This window comes from Nansenia antarctica (genome assembly GCF_963989245.1).
Source record: "Nansenia antarctica genome assembly, chromosome: 16".
Lineage (NCBI taxonomy): Eukaryota > Metazoa > Chordata > Actinopteri > Argentiniformes > Microstomatidae > Nansenia > Nansenia antarctica.
In genome coordinates, this window is record NC_137686.1 from 23882855 (window position 1) to 23903774 (window position 20920).

At 42.9% G+C, this 20920-nt stretch overlaps 1 protein-coding gene across 1 annotated transcript; it reads left to right on the forward strand.

Annotated features, from left to right (window-relative positions):
- Positions 1 to 11409: 11409 nt before the first annotated feature.
- On the forward strand, positions 11410 to 15045 carry LOC308171404 (aquaporin-4-like; the record flags this gene model as incomplete). Its single annotated transcript, XM_080546248.1, has 4 exons — positions 11410 to 11799; positions 12111 to 12275; positions 13381 to 13461; positions 14764 to 15045. The coding sequence occupies exons 1-4, from the start codon at positions 11416 to 11418 to the stop codon at positions 15043 to 15045; spliced, it is 912 nt and encodes a 303-aa protein (XP_080402374.1). The 5' UTR covers positions 11410 to 11415.
- Positions 15046 to 20920: the final 5875 nt, after the last annotated feature.

The window sequence follows — 20920 nt, forward strand, 5'->3', positions numbered from 1 at the left end:
GATGCTACAATTGTCCCCATATGATAAAATCCACCATCCCCCCTGATTATCTTTTACAACTTGAGTACTGCTCGTACCCAATACTGTGCTCATGTACTCGTACTCATGGTAATCGTAAAAACTACTCTGATATAACTGTGATGTGCTAAACATGCAGTTAGATGGTATGTTACAGTCAGAAAGTGAGGAACAGCTGATGAAAATAAAACATGTTTTCAAAGTCATTGTTAGAACTGTAATGGTACTTTTAAGTACTACTCATATCGGTACTCAGTATCGGCAAGTACCCAAATGTAAGTACTTGTACTTGGTCTGAAAATAGGTGGTATCGGTACATGCATGGATGTGTACTTGCACACGTGGCTGTGTAGGTCTGTGTGCATATGTTAAGGTACATGTGGGAAAACTAGGGTTAGGGTTAGGTGCTAGGGTGCTACGGTTAAGGTTAGGGTTAGGATTAGGGGTATGGTTAGGGTTAGGGTTAGGGTTAGACATGCCAGCATGTACCAAGTGGACGTAGCACCTAACCCTAACCCTAGTTTTCCCACATGTACCGTATTCCCACATGTACTGTGACACATATACTGTACGTATGTGTGTGCATACGTGTTTGTCTTGGTATCTTAGTATGAGCGGAGAGGGGGGGGGGGTGGGGGGGCGGGTACGGTCGGGTGGACCGTCAGGTTTAAATCCCCTGCAGATGATGATACTTATGCGATTTTCTCTGACGATGATGAGATTTTCTCTGTCACATGAGAGCCAGAGCTGTCCGGTCTGATCGGGACCAGGGAGTCAACCAGGTGAACACACACCAATTGAAAATCCAAACACTGGTCCATTTCCAAGATAACACATATTATCTTCGACCTTCGGGTTATTTCAGGTTGATGAACTCTACTTTTGAGGATAGAAGACTGAATGGGACTAATGAATAAAGAAGCCTGAATGGGTCTAATGAAGCTTGCATGGAATGTGCCCTCTCCACACACTGTGTGTGTGTGTGTGTGTGTGTGTGTGTGTGTGTGTGTGTGTGTGTGTGTGTGAATGTGCCCTCTCCATGGACTAGAAAACATTGCTATCCCGTTAAGTTGTTTTTGTCCACAGCCTGCTAATCCCAAGATCTTCTAAAGGTGTGTGTGTGTGTGTGTGTGTGTGTGTGTGTGTGTGTGTGTGTGTGTGTGTGTGTGCGTGTGTGTGTGTGTGTGTGTGTGTGTGTGTGTGTGTGTGTGTGTGTGCGTGTGTGTGTATGTGTGTGTGTGCGTGTGCGTGTGTGTGCGTGTGTGTGTGTGCGTGCGTGCGTGTGCGCAGTTGTGTTCATCACGTGTGTTGCATGTATCTCTAAGTGTGTATGTGCGTGCGTGTATGTACGTGTGTGCATACATGTTAGCTGTCTTCTCCCATGCTTGCACGATGACCCGTTCTGACAATTAACGGTTTGTTTTGGTCCCAAGACCCAATTACCGAGCGCGGGGTCCGGGTTCTTCTTAATTTCCCTCAATAAGAATCAACCGCCAACGGTCTCTTTCATGTCCATGTCAATGACTTGGCCCTGTGTCAAACCTACAGTATAATATTAAGTAACAGTGTTTGGGGTGCAGTGCCCCGGGCCCTCATGGAGATAGCTCCTGCCCAGCCGAGCGTGACGGTATTACTCAGCAGGACAACATGTTCCTGATCAGAACCACTCTGTGTTGTTTATCTCGCTCTGCCGCGGGGGCGACACCTCACCTCACAGCGTGAGGTAAGTTGTGAGACGGGGTCCTAATTTTAACACGTCGGAAAATACAAGCCGCAATTATCACGGCGTACAGCGGTAGCAATTAAGGGTTATTTCGGATGGGTTGGAATGTGTTTGGAGCCAGATGGAATAATGTGTTACAGGATGTGTTCAGTTTTTTCTGGTGCAGTTTTTCCAAATCCTGCATCGTGAACAGGTTTTTTCAGAAAGTTGTAAGAGTTAATGTCAACGTTTTCATAATTTATAGGACACTATAATAGTAGACCTTTCATCGACTGGATCGATTAGCTAGACTATGTATTGTTATTAACAATCTATATAAGTTATAATAATAATAATAATAATAAGATTTATATAAGATTTTTTTAATACTAATCTGATGATGATGATGATGATTATTATATACAGGGCCAAGTCAAAAAAATGTATATACAGTTGAGGCCAAAATTATTAGCCCCCCTTGTGAAATCAGACAAAACCTTTGATTTCTCCATGGAAATGACCGTTAACAACAAATGTTTATAGTGTATTTGTTTCCAAAATAATAAAGACAAAATGTCCACTAAGTTTGATTAGGATATTTTATTGATGCACTGAGTTGAAACAAGAAACGGCAAAAAATGACACATCCAAAATTATTAGCCCCCTGGCCATTAATAGTCAATAGTGTACCCTTTCTGAGCCACAACTGACAACAACCTCTTAGAGTAGTAGTAGGATTTTGGCCCATTCTTCCATTGCAAATGGTTCCAGCTGGTCCAAACTGCGTGGTTTCTGAGCATGGACATTCACTTTGAGCACCCGCCACAGATTCTCAATAGGATTGAGATCTGGGCTCTGTGCGGGCCACTCCAGGACCTTGGTTTTGGTGTCCTTTAGGAACTGTTGGACCAATGTTGATGTATGCTTTGGGTCATTTGTCTTGTTGGAAGACCCAGCGATGACCTAAGCCTAGACTAAGAGCAGATCTCGTCATATTATCCCTCAAAATGTCAACATAGTTTTCTTTTTTCATGATGCCATGCACCTGAACAAGGCTCCCTGTGCCTGAGGCTGCAAAACAGCCCCACAGCATGATGCTCCCACCACCATGTTTGACTGTGGGAGCTTTGTTCTTAGGGTTGAAGGCCTCTCCCTTTCTTCGCCAAACATAAGCAACATCCATGTGCCCAATCAGTTCCAGTTTGGTCATCAGACCAAAGCACAGACTTCCAAAACTCATCTTTACCTTTCAAATGTTCACGGGCAAACCTCAGTCTGGCTCTGATGTGCCGCTCTTTGAGTAAAGGGGTTCTTCTGGGATGATGGCCCTGAAGCCCACCACGATGAAGAGCCCTCACAACTGTATTCCTTGAAACATCAACTCCACAAGAGGCCAGGTCAGCAACAATCATCTTGGCAGATGTCCTTGGTGTCTTGCTGACATCTCTGACTATTTTCCTCTCCAGAGTTCTTGAAATCTTGAGCTTTCGACCACACCCAGGTTTGTTTCTTACAGAATTTGTCTCCTTGTACTTAGCAATGATGCAACGTACAGCAGTTCTAGACACTGTGAAATGCTTGGAAATGGCAGTGTAGCCTTCCCCCTTATCATGAGCCTCCACTATCTTCTTTCTGACCTCAAGACTGATTTCCTTTGTCTTTGGCATGGTGAGTAAGAGTAGTAGTATAGTCCCTCTCAATAATGTGTTCAAGTGCCCTGTTTCTTGGAGTCCTTTTATACTGATTGAATGCTCAGTTGTTGTTAGGAAGCCAATTGACTGCACAGGTGTGGTTTGAAAGCGGATTGGTTGATTAGGTGTGTTTTTAAAGCAAATATTCACATGGGGGCTAATATTTTTGACCACCTCATTTTTCACTATATTTGATATAAAGCAAGCCTAAAACATTTACCAAAAGCTAATAAATAGCACTGGTGAATGTTTGATTATATAAAGTTTGATCAATGCTGCAAACATTGGGAAGACTTTTAGGAAAATGTTCCATAATTCCTGGGGGGTTAATAATTTTGGCCTCAACTGTATGTAAAAAATGTATATATATACATTATATATGTAACCAGTCCTATTAAGAATCCTGTATGCATATTCATGCATAGGTTAGACCCTCTCTCCTCTCCTTGTATAAATGTGTCCTGAGACCCCTCCGACTCCTGCTTCAAAACATTGGGGAAGCCCACAACCCTGACATAATACAAGACCCTGACATAATACAAATAATAAACTCATAAAAATAGGTTCAATAGAATACAAACATCTAAAGGCTCAATAATGCACATGTAATGCCTACCCATTTCAGCAAGAGAGAAATAAAGGGAGAGGGGGGAAAAAGAAATGACCATGCCAAATTAATATTTCTTAAAGCAAAATAATAGAACTTGAAACTAAACTGTCTGCTTCTGAGACCAAACAGACGCCTCGTTCTCCTCTAACAGAGATTAGTTGACTGCACCGTAAAGTACACAAATGCAAATCAGAGAATTAAGGAGAGCTGTTAATTAGTTAATGAGAGTTGCCTCAGATCTGTTTAAAGCCTGGAGGTACAAATGCGACGTAGGGAAGTCCTACCGATAATACTAATGAGTTATTACTGCAGCAATGCAGCATGGCTATTCATAAAGCTAATTAATATTCATGTTTCAATATAGTAGGAGTTTAAGATGAAATATGCAAAGCGTCTTCCCTAGAGTCCTATTTACCAGTGTAAACAACACTGAGTTACAGTATAGTACTGTATAGTACAGTATAAATGTATCTGTTCGTCTAGTAGTCGATAGCAAGAACTGCACGATCTAAGATATAAAATGGTAAATGGACTGACTTATATAGCGCCTTTATCCAAAGCGCTTTACAACGGCCTCTCATTCACTCATTTACACACACATTCACACACCAATGGCGGCAAGCTACCACGCAAGGCGCCGGCCCGCTCGTTGGGAGCAATTTGGGGTTCAGTGTCTTGCCCAAGGACACTTCCACATGTGGCCAGCCGGGGCTCGAACCACCAATCTGCCGACCTTGCGATCATTAGACGGCAGCTCTACCCCCTGAGCCACAGCCGCCCCGATGTGGCCCCGGTGGATTGAATCATGAGTGTCAGTGACAGGTTGGAAAAAAAGACAGCATGCAGCACAATAAAGACCGGAGTTGAAAACCTTCGGTCTAAATTAAATTGATACAATACGTCAACGTTACAGTATGTGCAATTACCTAACACCACCCTATATGTATCCTGGAAAGTCGGCTGAATGTAATAGCACGCACGTAATATCACAATACATCATACGGATGTCTAAAGGGCACCCTGTACAGTATGTCTTTATACCATACTGGGCTACTACTCATCCCCCACTAAATCATCATTACATACAGTATAGTACATCCAAGCGGCACTCAGACAAGTTCTACAGGGACACATGCGTCTCCTGGAGAATATTAATAGCTCCAAAGTTGATATGTCGACGTCTGCGGAATATTCTTCAATGCATTTATGTCCTCACAGCACTTCTTCTCTTTGAAATTGCAGACAGGAATGTCGAACATTTAGGAGCCTAGCCCGAGGCTATCCCCTGGGCCAGGCTAGGACTAGGAGTCAGTGTACTGTATCTAGAAAATATGTCGTTATGCATGACCTTACAACTGCCTTTGATGTTACATCAATAGATGATCCATTCAGATGATAATCTATACTTGGATTTTACATATTTGGTACTTTAGTGTGTGTGTGTGTGTGTGTGTGTGTGTGTGTGTGTGTGTGCATGCGTGCACACACATGCATATAGGCATGTTTAAATTATTCAGTACCGGCCCACTCATTAGGGTTCAGTGTCTTGCCCAAGGACACCTCAACACGTGACCAGCTGGGGATCGAACCGCAGAACCGCCGACCTTGCGATCTCTACCTCCTGAGCCACAGCCCCAGTGCACAGACCTGTGGAGGTTATAGTCATTTAGTTAGTTAGAGTACGTATAATTATGGTATGATTCAAACGCTAGTTAGTTTTGATTATCCTTCTGCTACATTGAGAATAGTAAACCTGATTGTATAGTTCTGGTCTCAATTAGCAATAAACCCAGCATGAGAGGTGGGATATATCCCATAAGAGTTAGATTTAATCTATCTTTAGCTTTATTTGGAAGGCAAATGGTGCAACTGACCTCTCACTGGAGGTTAAACCTTTATCAATAGGCCAATGTCCAATTGTGTCTACGTGCTTAAGGAGCGTATCATGTTACCTGGCAAGACATCTCGCGTCACTGGAAATATATACAAGATATGATAGCAAGCAAACAATTAATATTTAGTTAAGTTTTCTCTATCTTTTCTTTTGTGTCCTTTTGTGTGTCCTTGACTACAAGTGCTGTGACCCTAAGATTATGACTTGTTTTGTAGTATTATTGAGTGGGCATGATGGCGAGTGGAGGGTACTAAGGATCTTTTTAAACAATCATTAACCACCTTAACCACCTTAACTATTATGCATCCACTCAAAACCATTCAAACTCATAATAAACTATTCCAAAGTGCTTTTCAGGTCACCTACAACCTGAAACCATTGAATATGCCAAATGTGTGTGTGTGTGTGTGTGTGTGTGTGTGTGTGTGTGTGTGTGTGTGTGTGTGTGTGTGTGTGTGTGTGTGTGTGTGTGTCTGTGTGTCTGTGTGTCTGTGTGTGTGTGTGTGTGTGTGTGTGTGTGTGTGTGTGTTTGTGTGTGTGCAAGTGTGTATACACTGTGTCTGGGTCTTGGGTATAATTAGGAAAGGTCCTCAGTGTGTGCATGTTCTGGTCAGAATGTTCAGTACAATGGACATTGCTTTAGACATCACATTTTTGGGGCTTATTTGTGTTTGTCTGCATAAAATGTAACTGACTTGTGATTCTTCATGACCACATCATCTGACAGTACAGCTCTTCTGTATCTCTCTTATATTCCATTAGAGGACCATCCTTATCAGGAGAACACCACATTCTTGGAGAGATTGTAGACTTGTTTTGTTTTCATAAAGCAGCATCTCTGAGTATGCATTCTCTTTCTTAGTATCCCTACCCATAGTTGTAAATAAACTGGCTGCTGTTTAGTGTTGTTTGAGCTTTAACATAGATAAAACACACACACAGCTGGAGAAATGACCGCTTTGAAAAAGATGATACGCTATTTTATGAATTATAACGTATACATTTTAAAAATAAAGAATAAATCAATACTTGTTACTTAAAAGGCATTTGGAAATGTATACAAGCACACATACATGTAGCTAGCTAAGATATCAGTGTCAACACCAAAAGTAATAAAGACATGATGTCTAGATAGATGTGTCTCTACTGGTCGGATCTCATCCCACTACCAGACATCTAAGACTCAAAGTGATAGGTTTGGATGGCTCATCCAATAACTGATTACTACTAATGAGCTTACTCTCATAACTACGAATGATGCTCATCATGATGATGCTTGTTCCCAGCTCAGGTAACACAAGCTGTGATCTTTGTATTATGATCACTACAGTTATACAGGGGGACGTAAAGACACCATAGAGACAACATATCAGGGACTGATATGATGCGTTTTTGTGTGACTATATGCCAATTTTGTGTGCTTATCAAATATTGCAATACTCAGTAACTATAGTATAGTAAACTATGCAGTAAAAATGTGGAACGCCCTTCCTATAATCTTAAAGGAGTGCAAAACACTGCCCACCTTCAAAACCACTCTCAAAAAACATTTACAGGAGGCTGCAATCCGTAACTGGACCCTCTAAATCAAAAATCAGATTAAAAGACCCGAACTACCCACTGTACATACTTTGTGTTTTGTCCCCCGCCCCCACCTGTGGTGTATGTCCCCACCTGTCCTACCCGCTGTACATACCTTATGTTTTGTTGTATTGTTCTTCCCATGATGGATGTATGTTTATCTTGTAGATAGTAATAGTTATTTGTCTGTATTATCTTGTAGATAGTACTAGTTTTTTTGTCTGTCTTACATGTAACGATGAATTGAGAATCAAGGACCCCAATTGAAATAAGCCAGTGGCTTTCTTGGGTTTTTATCCTGTTAGTTGACCTTGTATGTAATATGTACTTTCATGTACCTACTTCTGCAAATCTTCTAATAAAGTTTTCAATCAATCAATCAATCAATCAATCAATCATTGTTTAACCGTAAACATACTTTAAGTGTGCCCACTCTCAGGACATAAACTGACCACTCTTAGTCAACATGCTTTTCTCTGTAACTGGACCTGAGCCAGATTTAGAGACCACGGCTAGTGGGGACCAGTATAGGTTACCAGTGGTCAGCAGAGAGGACAGCATGGACACAGGATAGAGCCATGTATGGGAACTAATGTCATTATTGTAAGTTACGAGGTAAAGCTATTCCCTCTCTGAGAACAAGTATATAAGCTGTAACTTCCATCAGTACTTTGCTCGGCATTCCTTATGCCGCAGCCATGCTCGACATCTCCTATGTCGTAGCCATGCTTGAAGCTTGGACATAACAGAGCATGCTGCCTTGGAAACATCTGTACAAGAGAATGTAACCCAGATCTGCCTAATACAATGATTACGATTCAACCTTCTCTCTGAGTCATCAATATCATTTCCGGCCACCTGACTAAGAAAGATATATCAGGGACAGATTTTAAACGAGGAACACAAAGTGCATCACCGCAAGTGTGTTAATTATGCAAGTATGCTAATAGTTAGGAGATATCTGGCCATTCTTTCCTTTGGTATCAAATAGGCTTTTCCATCGACGCACTGCAAAGAGTGAGTGAAGGAATAATCTCAAAAGGATCTCGTGGTCAATGAGTCCTAAACACTTGTTACAATAGGGATTAGATATTAAACCAGGTCAATTGAGTTACAAACTGCAATTATGGCTTAAAGAATGTGGTGGTTTGTTCAGAGCTTAGCATTATCTACCTATAGACGAGCATCTTATAAGAAAGGTTGCATTTGTGTTTGATCATTATGTCAATAGTTAAGCATCTGAGTAAGATAAGGCTTGTATTAGGAATGTTATCGGCTAATTCAGTCTTATCAGTGGAATTGTTTTTATGGTTTTCAGTCTGGCAGACTCCAGTCCCCCCGATCTCAATCACTTTTGAGTAGATGCCACAAATGGTTGACCAAAGTCACATAAACATGGTGTTATTGTTGAGCCAGAGACAAGGCAGGTCCCTCTGTCAATTTCACAATCATACAGGGGTAACATTTACTATTAGTGTCAAGACCAAGGTGACCCTTGAAAACTGTCTATAATTGTAGTAGACAATACTTTGCAACAATTACTTGGTAGACCACTACAATGTTTTGTTTACAGTTTACACCAGTTATACCATGCAAAATCTAGGTGAAATTACTGAAATATAACAGATTCAAATTTGTCAATTGCTGCTTTTGCGCAGGCTGGGGATTTCGTTCTATTTAGGCTATACATGTGTACTACAGTTGTTCAAAAATAAATATGTATTGTCAGCAGGGGCGCCGCTAGAGATTCTGGGCCCCATGACAGAATATCATTTTGGGCCCCCCCCACCCCCCCACACCTAAACCACCCATCAACCTAGACAACCCAGTTGAAGTTGATGAACGAAATCCAATGATGGACATCTTTTGTAAATGTAATTTAAAATTAGTTAATACAGGAATCAACAATTCAGCAAAGAAATCTCAACATTCTTTAACTTATTAAATTAAGACTTGAACAACAGATGGACAAAAGTATAATTAAATGAAGATTTGAACCCAATTATAAAAGTATAAATCACACAAAAAGTCCAAATATAATTGTAATGGGGTGGTATTGTCAGCATGTTTGCGACTTTGATAAGAGCAGTTCCGAGTATGGTGACTTAACAAACAACATTGTGGTCGTGTGTCCATCATCACTCCATGCAAGCGTCATTTCTGCGCGAGTAAGCTCGTGGGCTGTGTCCTCTCAGCAGTCTCCTCCTCCTGCGAGCGCTCCTTGCTTAATTCCCGTGGGGGTGATGCCCCGTTACTAACGCAATAAAGCTCCTGGATGCGATCCCGGGGCACAATGCGTGGATCATATTCATCCGACAGACCCGCTACTACTCTCTCCTCTGCACTTGCGCTGCGCCAGTGCCACTGCCACCCCACCGCTTCTTGTCTGTAAGTAGAACTATTGGGAACTTCTTTGACTTTGATTTACTTCTTTGCAGTGTTTTGGAGAGGACAAATCAAAGATAATTTTGCTCTATTTCAATTAAATTGTTCTCATCACATGCGCTATGACTCGTGAAGAGAAAGAACGAGCAATAATGGAGAGTGGGAGAGCATGTAGTTGCTTATGGTAAGTTATACACTGACATAGGGAATACTTATGGTAAGTTATACACTGACATAGGGAATACTTGAAAGCTAGGCTACTGTGTTATTATTTCCAGCAAAGGATGCAATACAAATAAATGTTTTGCAGTGTGTTGGCTATGCATAATGGCCGTATTATCACTCCGAATGCAATAAATGCAATATCGAAATATTGTCAACATGCTCTCAAACTATGAATATAGGCCTACTAGTGACAATGACTAAAATGCAATATATGATAAATCATTATTCAAGTCCAATATTAGCAATTTTGGTAAAATATGTCATTGGGGTTATAAGCCATCTGACTATTATGTGTAGTCTGGTATTATCACCCCAAATGCAATAAATGCAATATAGCAATATTTTCAATGCTCTCAAACTATGAATACTGGTGAATGTCATCACCTTTAGGATTTACTTAATTGAAAAGTGGATATACTTCCATAGAAAGGGCTTTGAAATATTTGTCATTTTTTACAAAAACACTTTATGGCAGACATCATAAGCTGTCAAACATCTAAAATGCAATATTTTATAAAATTATTCAATATGAGTAAATTGTTGTTGAGTATTGTTCAAATGTCGGGTCATTGGGGTTACAGGTTGTGTTCAGTGTCAAGGGTATGAATTAATGAAGCTATAAATGGTTCACCTGTTTTTTTACATGAGCTCGCTCTCGCTCTCGCTCTCACTCTCACTCTCGTTCTTTCTCCCTCCCTCTCTTTCTCTCTCTCTCTCTCTCTCTCTCTCTCCCTCTCTCTCTCCATTTCTCCCCTCCTCTCTTCCCCTCTTCCCCTATCTCTCTCCCTCTTCTATCTCATCTCTCTCCACCCCCCCTCTCCCCCCTCCTCTCTCCCCCCCTTGCCCCTTTCTCTCTCTCTCTCTCTCTCTCTCTCTCTCTCTCTCTCTCTCTCTCTCTCTCTCTCTTACTCTCCCCCCCCCCCTCCCCTCTCGCCTACCCCTCCCCCTATTTTTGTTGACCCAAGGCCATTGTTAGGGGGGGGCCAGTAAACACAATTAGCATGCACTGTAAACTCATTGATTGCAAATGTGCACATTACATTACATCCCGCCATGCTTAATAAGCAAGTGTGCAGTCAGTCAATCTGGCACAGCGTGATGGAAAGTCACTGGCTCACATCCCTGGTGGAGTTATAAATGTTGTGGCCCAGAGGCAGGTTACCAGCGCTGCAAACGGAGGGCCCAGTACATTTCCAGACAGACAGACACACGACTGGAGAAAATGATTAACCAGGACTCTCTCTAATCTCACTCCTTCTGTCTTATTATCGCCAGGAGGTGCCTGTCCTGGTGCGACCGCTCCGGCGCGATGGTGGCGTTCAAGGGAATCTGGACCAAGGACTTCTGGAGGGCCGTGTCGGGGGAGTACGTGGCCACCCTCGTCTTCGTCCTCCTCAGTCTGGGATCCACCATCAACTGGTCGGCGGGGCAGGAGAACCCGCCGCCCGCCGACCTGGTTCTCATATCGCTCTGCTTCGGCCTCAGCATCGCCACCATGGTGCAGTGTTTCGGCCACATCAGCGGAGGGCACATCAACCCCGCCGTCACGGCGGCCATGGTGGTCACCCGGAAGCTCAGTCTGGCGAAGGCGGTGTTCTACCTGTTGGCCCAGTGCCTGGGAGCCGTCACTGGCGCGGGGATCCTCTACCTGGTGACGCCCGCGTCTGTCAGAGGAGGCCTGGGGGTGACTATGGTAAGACACGGCCACGACACGTCAGAGTTCATATTAACAGAGTTACTGGGTTCGTGAACGCAGCGGATGCAGTTGGATCGTACTTGATTTTAGATCTATGCCGGATTTAAACGGTCCGGTTTCCTGGACCTAGGTTAAGCCTTCTACTGGACTAGAAAGCTCTTTCAATGGAGATGATCTCTATTGAACATAGTCTTAGTCAGTCTCAGTCCAGGATTTGACTTAACTTGGGTTAACAGGAAACTAGCCCATAGTAATTCCCCGGGGGATAGGTTTGCTGACTGATAGTCCTCCTCTTTTGGTTTTTCCAGGTGAACACTAAGATCTCCGTGGGCCATGCTCTGGTTGTGGAGCTCCTCATCACCTTTGAACTGGTCTTCACCGTGTTCGCCACCTGCGACCCCAGACGGAGCGACCTCAACGGCTCGGGCGGCCTGGCCATCGGCTTGGCTGTAGCCATAGGCCACCTGTTTGCAGTGAGTAGCCTATCATTGAGCTCCATCTTAAGTGTGGTCGAGGGCACACTTGGGATTGTGGGATGTGGGGGAGCCCTTAGGCCTAGAGTGCCAGAGAGACTAAAAGCCCTAAATAATAATAATCATAATCATAATAGTCATAATAATAATATAAATAATATAAATAATAATAATAATAACTTTTATTTGTATAGCACCTTTCCTGCAAACATTGCAGCTCAAAGTGCTTTAATCATTATATAGTAAAAAATAATAATAATAACTTTTTATTTGTATAGCACTTTTCCTGCAAACGTTGCAAATATAATAATCATTTAATTATTTAGTAAAAGGCAATATTAAAAAGATGGGTTTTTAGTCGTGACTTGAAAATATTTGCTGAGGTTGCATCCCTAATGTAAACTGGCAGTGAATTCCATAATTTGAGTGCATAAAATGAGAATGCAACCTCACCAAATCTCACCAATGTAGTACACAGAGAAAGCCACCGTCAGAAGATCTGAGAGCTCTATTGGGCTGATAATGTGGACAATGTACAATAAACGAACACTAAATGAATGGAATCATCATCATGGTGAAATAGTACAGCAGGTACAACATAGTACATTTTGTCCACAGTAGAGCACATCAACCTCCTAGACCTGCTCTTTACATGCACATGCACATCCTCCACGGACACCGCTGCTCCTCCTCCATGGCAACCGGTCACCGGGGGAACAATCTAGTATCCCCCACTGAGCTAGCGAGCGCACATGGAAATGAAGGCTATCTCTATTCACAGTCTAGCCTGATTCTGTGTGTGTGTATGTGTGTGTGTGTGTGTGTGTGTGTGTGTGTGTGTGTGCGTGTGTGTGTGTGTGCGTGCGTGTGCGTGTGTGCATGTTTTTGTTCACATGCACATGCACATTGCCCATGAATAACATTAGCCTAACCGTGATGTTGTATCTCACGCAAATAACAACTTACATCTTAACATGTACCATGACTTCCATGGTATGCAGTAGCTAGTGTATTATAGATAGTTAATTAGGAATCAGATGGATCAGTAGCCAGGATGACCCAGTCTTCTCTTGTTAACACCTCTGCTCCCTGGCTTGTGTTTCAGATCCCGTACACAGGCGCCAGCATGAACCCGGCACGCTCCTTCGGACCGGCGCTCGTCACCATGAACTTTGAAAACCACTGGGTAAGAAGAGTGCACCTGCAGATTTGTCCATGCAGGGCTGTTATCTTGGCCTTAGATAACCCATTAAACATAACTAACCCGTTTAAAATGTTAAAATCTGGTATGAAGTTACCTTGATGAAGTTACATGTCTGAAAAGCTATGGTCAGGTTGTCTCAGTCCTACAGGTGGTAATGGTGATGATATCATTAATCTGGGGGGGGTGGGGGGGGGGGCTAAAGGGGAGGTGGCTGGGGTACGGTGGCACATTGAAACCCAATAAGGTCACACAGACTTATCCTCATGCCAGAGCAGAGATCAGATGCAGTGACGTTCAAGGACATATTTACTTGGAACCGAAGGACATACAGCACTGTATGACTGCAGCGCAGTATGAGTGTGTATGTGTACTGTACATAGAGAGAACGACATGGAAAAGAGGGGAATGCGCCTTTAAAACCTACATTATCAGCTGTTTACGTGACCTGTGTGTGTGTGCATGTGCATGCGTGCATGTGCATGTGCATGTGCGTGTGCGTGTGCGTGCATGTGTGTGTGTGTGCGTGCGTGTGTGTACGTGCGTGTGTGTACGTACGTACGTGCGTGTGCGTGCGTGCGTGCATTCGTGCGTGCGTGCACGTGCGTGTGTGTACGTGCGTGTGTGTATGTGCGTGTGCGTGCATGTGTGCGTGAGTGCGTCCGTGCGTGCGTATGTGTGTGTGTGTGTGTGAGTGTGTGTGTTTGTTTGTGTGCGTGTGCGTGCAACTGTATACTGTGTCTGGGTCTTGGGTATAATTAGCAGGTGTGACGGGGGTGTTCTCTCAGTGTGGCCAGTGTTTGGCTTGGCCAGAGGCCTGAACCACATGGCTCCACATTACAGACCTGACATGACACCTGGCTGCTCATGCCTGACAAGGCTGTCAGACTGTCTACTTTATATGCTGCAGATAGGGGTAGAGTATATATATATATATATATATATGTGCTGACTTCAGATATACAGTATACTGGTGTACATGTAGCTGTCTCTCTCTCTGTCTCGTCCTCCCGTCCTCCCCCTCTTCCCCTATCTCTCTCTCTCATCTCCCCCCCTCTCTCTCTCTCTCCATCTCTCGCCTCCTCTCCCGCCCCCTCGGCCCTTATCTCTCTCTCTCTCTCTCTGCTATACTGTGTAGGTTAGGCTAGGTAGAACTATGTTGGGTTGCATCACTCAACGGTGCATGCCACGCCATGCCACTCAACTGCGCAGAGGGCCATCTGAATGCTATGATGACTGACTGACAGATCTTGATCTTTGACCTTTGACCTTTGCCCTGTCCCGCAGGTGTACTGGGTGGGTCCCATCCTGGGCGGCCTCATGGCGGCCGCCCTGTACGAGTACCTGTTCTGCCCCGACACCGAACTGAAGAAGAAGCTCCAAGACATCTTCCAGAAGGATCCGTCGTCCGGGAAGTACAAGGAGGTGGAAGGCGGCGTGTACCACGCGGATCACCACGACGACGGCCTGGTCATCAAGCCGGGCTCCATCCACGCCACCGACCTGGAGAAGGGCGAGAAGAAGGACCCATTCCTGGACACGACGGGAGAGGTGCTGTCCTCGGTATGACTATCACGCTCACTGGAGATGGAGACCAACCTGTAGAGCAGGGGTGAGGGCAGGTGGAGGTCGATATGGTTGGTGTGACCTGGCCCTCGTCCCCTGCCCTCTACCCTATACCCAATGCCCCTCTTTCTTCCCCACAAACTCGCTCCTCAGGACAGAATCTGGATTGCTGTCTTGTCTCTGATGGTTCCTGTTGTTGCAGGTGTGTTACAGTATGTATGGGGTCCACCCTCCATCACCATTTGTTAGGTAGCTGGCTAATAACATGCGTTCACACTGCTCACCCCACCAGGGTACTAAGAAAGAACACTATACAATGTTATTCTGAAAGCTGTGGCTCACCCCAACCAATCAACTCTTACGACATCGATTGATTGTGAACTTGTTCCTTTGTCCTATAGCTTGGTCTGGACTAACTCCAGACTAACTCTGCACTCACTGTTTTTTTTTTCTGTAGCACTCTAAAGAGCATAACGCAGACTGTCAGCCGGCAATACGTTTCTGTCAAGGAAATTGTGTAGGTCAAACTATTACATCAGGTCATTACACTGAATAGGGGAATTTGGAGAAGAAAATGCTGCCTTATTATTTCTGGATTAGTGTCACCAGTTGTATATGTATATGTCATGATATAAGGGATGATCGTTAAGCACATTACTGGTCAGGTATATGAAGGACAGGTTCTACTTATTGTAAACGTACAAATCTTTACCCGTTTGTATTGAGGGTATTCTCCATTTTCAGTGCACGCTGGTCAGGGAAGAAAACAATTAAGCTTTTCTTATTTATTTCTCGGTACATATCATATTTTGCTCTGTACCATGTCTTTTTTTTTAATGTCTTTTGTCTATTGTAGCTCTTAAGTGGCTACCAGATTGTAGCCAAATTATGAGAATATAATAATTGTTTTTTAAATTGTTTATGGCTATTTTTAGATTTTCATAGCTAGAGGCATTAAGTATAATTGGTTCTTTTGATACATTTCTAATGATTGTATTGTTATAATTGACTGTATTTTCATACTGAAGATATTCTTGTATTTACTAATTTATGGAAAAAATGCTCTGGTTGTACATTTGTTGGTCTTCAGAACCAAGGACATTTATGAGGGACATGTTTGGCTTGCCTCTTTACCTATTTCCCATCTCTCTGGATATGAGTATTGCATAGATAGCAATGCTAGTATCGCAAACTTGAAAATGTTGCACCTTGAAAAAAACTGATAAGCTTTAATTTCCATGTCTTAAATGTAGATGGTTTGTTATACTGTAAATACAGTGCCCTGCATAAGTAATGGGACAATAAAAAATATATTCTTGGCTCTTGAAATCAAACAATTACTGTTAGATTAAAGTAGAGATTCTCAGCTTTTATTTGATGAATTGTGCAACCAGAAGGCAAAGTAATTTTTCAGTTTTTACATGTGCTTAAACTGCAGATTGTAAGCTTTCAAATGATGTGTCATACATTGAAAATTTAACACGACAGGCGTATTTGAATGTTGGTACACCTCAAACACTGAATGGGAGAAAAGTGACTCTAAACGCAGCCACAGCTACAAACGCTGCTAACAGCTAGTGGCTAACAAAACACATCGCCACGAAGGTCTAAACTGTATTTTAATAACATCACAACATGCTGAGAGAACATCGACATGCTAAAAACACGTAACTACACATAACAAGATGAACACACAATTCTTGCTTTTGAACACGAGCTAGAACGAAAGTATGCCAAGTCTCCCTTACCGGTAGCCTCCGGCAAACGAGAATAGTGAATCCAATCCACAAATTATAAGTATTAGTGATCGTTAAACTGTTGTTTATTATATAGAGTGGGTACTTTAAAACGTTGGTGTTATGAAAAAAAAAAAGAAAACAAGATATGGTTGACACAATAAGTTTCACTTTCACTTTTTGACCCCTTCGAGTGAGCGTGTTGTTTGCAAGTTCACCAGACCGCGACACATATGTGACATGATCTTGTGAAAAGGAGGCAATTCTGAAGTAAAAAACTGAAAAATGATATTGAATGAATGAATGAATGAATGAATGAATCGTTTAATGACCACACGACCTAGGTCGGTGGAATTTGTTTTCGGTACAGCTCAAACAGCAGTGTCAAAAAACATACACACATTGCACATGACTATCACATGGACATGAACACACATGACCACAAGACAAGAACATATTTACAATTTACAATTTATAAAGTGCAGTGAGTCAGGTGTTGAGAGTCCTTATGGCAGAGGGGAAAAAACTGTTATATTGCCCCACTTATGGACTTTTTCACCAGACCCTGTCACATATGATGTAGTTTTTGGTTTCACCCTTCAGAAAGTGGTGAAAGTGGAAAGTCAAGGAAGTCTTTATTAGGCTGACAAATCTGAAGAAAAAAAATGGACACATTTGAAACATCAAGAGAGAAACATCATTCAAAAAGAAAAGAAAAAAACACCGGTGACCTCAGAAAATGACTGGTTAGGCCAAGGCAGACTTCTACAGTGGCTGACCAGAATCAAGAAAAATCCCCCAAGAGCTGTCCCACTGATCAGGAACACTCTCCAGGAGGTAGAGCAACTGTCCCACTGATCAGGAACACTCTCCAGGAGGTAGGTGTGAATGTGTCAGAGACTATCACAGAATATGTCACCGGCCGAACCACAGAGGCTTCACTGCAAGGTGCAAACCACTCAAAAAGGTTATGCTCAAAAAGGATGGTCATCTACAGTTTGCTAGAAAGTACCTAAGAAGCCTGCAAAGGTATTGGACAGATACTGTATGTAGCAGAATGATTGCAAATGGAACGTTTCACCATCTGTGAAACGTGGTGAAAGGGGTATGAATGTTAGGGCATGTATAGCTGACACTTTAAATGCAATTGAACTTACATTTCATTTCCTGATGATAAGATGTGAGGCACAAATATCACAAAACAAGGGTGACAACAACTGACGATGGCCGCTGCAGTACAGGTCTGGCAGAGCATCATCAGAGAAGACACCCAGCATCTGGTGGGATCAATCGGTCGCAGACTTCAGGCAGTTATTGCATTGGATATTGCATTGGATATTGCATATTGCATATTACAATGGATGAAAAATGTTGCAATTTCTGTAATTTCTTATGTCCATATCAAATAAAAGCTGAGAATATCTACTTTAACCTTACAGTAATGGTTTGATTTCAAATCCAAACTTCTGGAGTGTAGACTAGAGCAAAAAAATGCTTCACTCTCTTCACGTCTCATTACTTACACAGGACAAGCCACTGCTCATTCACCCATTCACCCACTCACCCACCCACTCACTCACTCACCCACTCATTCATTCATTCACTGACTGATTAATTCATTATTTCATTATTTCACATTATCCAATGGTTAGTTAATCAGTTGTTGTTGTTGTTGTTGTTGTTGTTGTTGTTGTTGTTGTTGTTGTGTGATGTTTTTGTCACACACACACACACACACCCACACACACACACACACACATACACACACACACACACACACACACACACACATACACATACACACACACACACACGCACGCACGCACGCACGCACGCACGCACGCACGCACACACACACACACACACACACACACATACACACACACACACACACACACACACACACACACACACACATACAATCTTGATTATTTATTTCATTGGACAAGGCAGACCTGGGGGGTATTTCATCAATGTCACTGAAGGGAAATCCAGGCCAATTTTTTGGTAAGTCTTCCGAGACTTATCAAAACAAACCTGTATTTTTGTATTTCTGTGAGGTTTATCAAAATAAGCCTGGATCTTCCTTTAGCAACTTTGATGGAATACCCCCCCTGAAAAAGAGACCTTGGTCTGAGTGTGTTTTTCCATGGATAAAATAAATACAAATTGTTGTATTATGCTATATAGTACAATGATCCGAAACGATATGGCTTTAATGTTCTTGGTGAGGTAGTCTATTCTAACATTACATATATCCCATGACTGCACTGATGCTCCCAGGAACATTACCTACAGAACTGTTGTTACACTGTCCAACAAAATAGCCATTGTCATCATAATACACACCGACACCAATGCAGTTAAAGACCAGAGCCCGGAACACAACAGAGAGGCACTGTATATCACCCTAGATTACCACAGCAGCAGCTGGGCAGGGCCAGAGAGGGGCCCGGTGCAGTGATGGATGGTCTCATCTCCCTCTACACTGTGTCTTTCCACTGCCCAGACACAAACGGTGATGATGTCTGTCGTGTTCCCTTGGAGGTGAACTCTCTGAACGTGTACAGTAGCTTCATGTAATCTCATTCCGTGCAGCGGGGGGCCACATGAAAAGGGGGTGCCACTTTGTCGTTATGTAATAGAGGTGATTTGTCACCATCACACTATATTTCCTTTTGAAATAAAGAACAGATACGATTTCATATGAGCCAAGTCAACTCTATCGGCCGGATTTGTAATAAAATGGGGAAAGCGACTGATAGCGCTGACTGACAGGGCTGCAGCATTATTGCGAAAGGCATAGATAGGGGGAGCTAAACTCTCACATTTACAGTGAAAGAAGACAAACATTGTTCTGAGAACTGAATCAAAAAACTAATATCTTCCCTCCCCCCTCACCTCCCACCAAACTCAGTATGAGGTATGTGAATGACAACAGTGTCACCTAGTGGATACTCTTGTTTTCTGGGCAAAGTCAGGGAGTCATTCTCAGTGGTCACTGACCCTGGTCCAGAAGAGCAAATGTGGTGGCTATTTGTTCTAGCTTTTTGTTCCCTCACTAATACACCAATACATTTGAACTAACTAACCGCTCATCAAGAACTTCATTAGTTGAATGACCTGTGTTCGAACTGGGCTGGAACAAACGCCTCCCTCAACACCTGGGCCTGTATTCCTTCAAGTGTCTCAGAGTAGGAGTGCTGATCTAGGATCACTTTCAGTTTTGCCTTTCAAATCATAATGAGTAAGATTATATAGACAAGTGGGAACTTGATCCTAGCTCACCACTCCTACTCCTATAAAAAAACGTTATGAATAATACAGACCTGATCTCCAAGGAATAGAGAATTGGTAGAATCGGTAACCACTGATTTAGATGGTCAATAATTCCAAAATGGAACGCAAACACATTTTATATACAGTATACAGTATTTATGTCACTTGATGTATAGCCTACTACTGTAAGTATCAAGATCAAGAGTATGATGTCTCCTGCGTGTGTGCATGCGTCCAGAAGAGGGCAGTCACAAGCCTTCTAATAGGGTTGTCAGATCCGAGGGGCCAGGGTGATAAACACTCACCGAACACTTTATTAGGAACACCTGTACACCTGTCAACAGTCCGAGGTGGTGGAGGTGGTGTAATGGTGTGGGGAATGTTTTCTTGGCACACTACGGACCTGTTAGTACCAATCAATCATCGCTTGAATGCCACAGCCTATTTGAGTATTGATGTTGGCCATGTGCATCCCTTCACGGCCACAATGTACCCATCTTCTAATGGCTACTTCCAGCATGATAATGCACCATGTCACAAAGCAAAAGTCGTCTCAAACTGGTTTCATCAACATGACAATGAGTTCAGTGTTCTTCAGTGGCCTTTGGCATGTGGTAGAACGGGAGATTCACAGCTTGAAAGTGCACCTGAGTGATGCAATCATGTCGTCAAGGACCAGAATCTCAAAGGAATGTTTCCAAGATCTTGTGGAATCAATGCCACGAAGAATTTAGGCTGTTTTGAGAGCTAAAGGGAGGACCTACGCAGTGTTAGTTTAGTGTTCCTAATAAAGTGTTCGGTGAATGTAAGCCTGCTTCCAATGGCTAATCTCAGACAGATATCTGCTGCAAGTGATCAGGAGA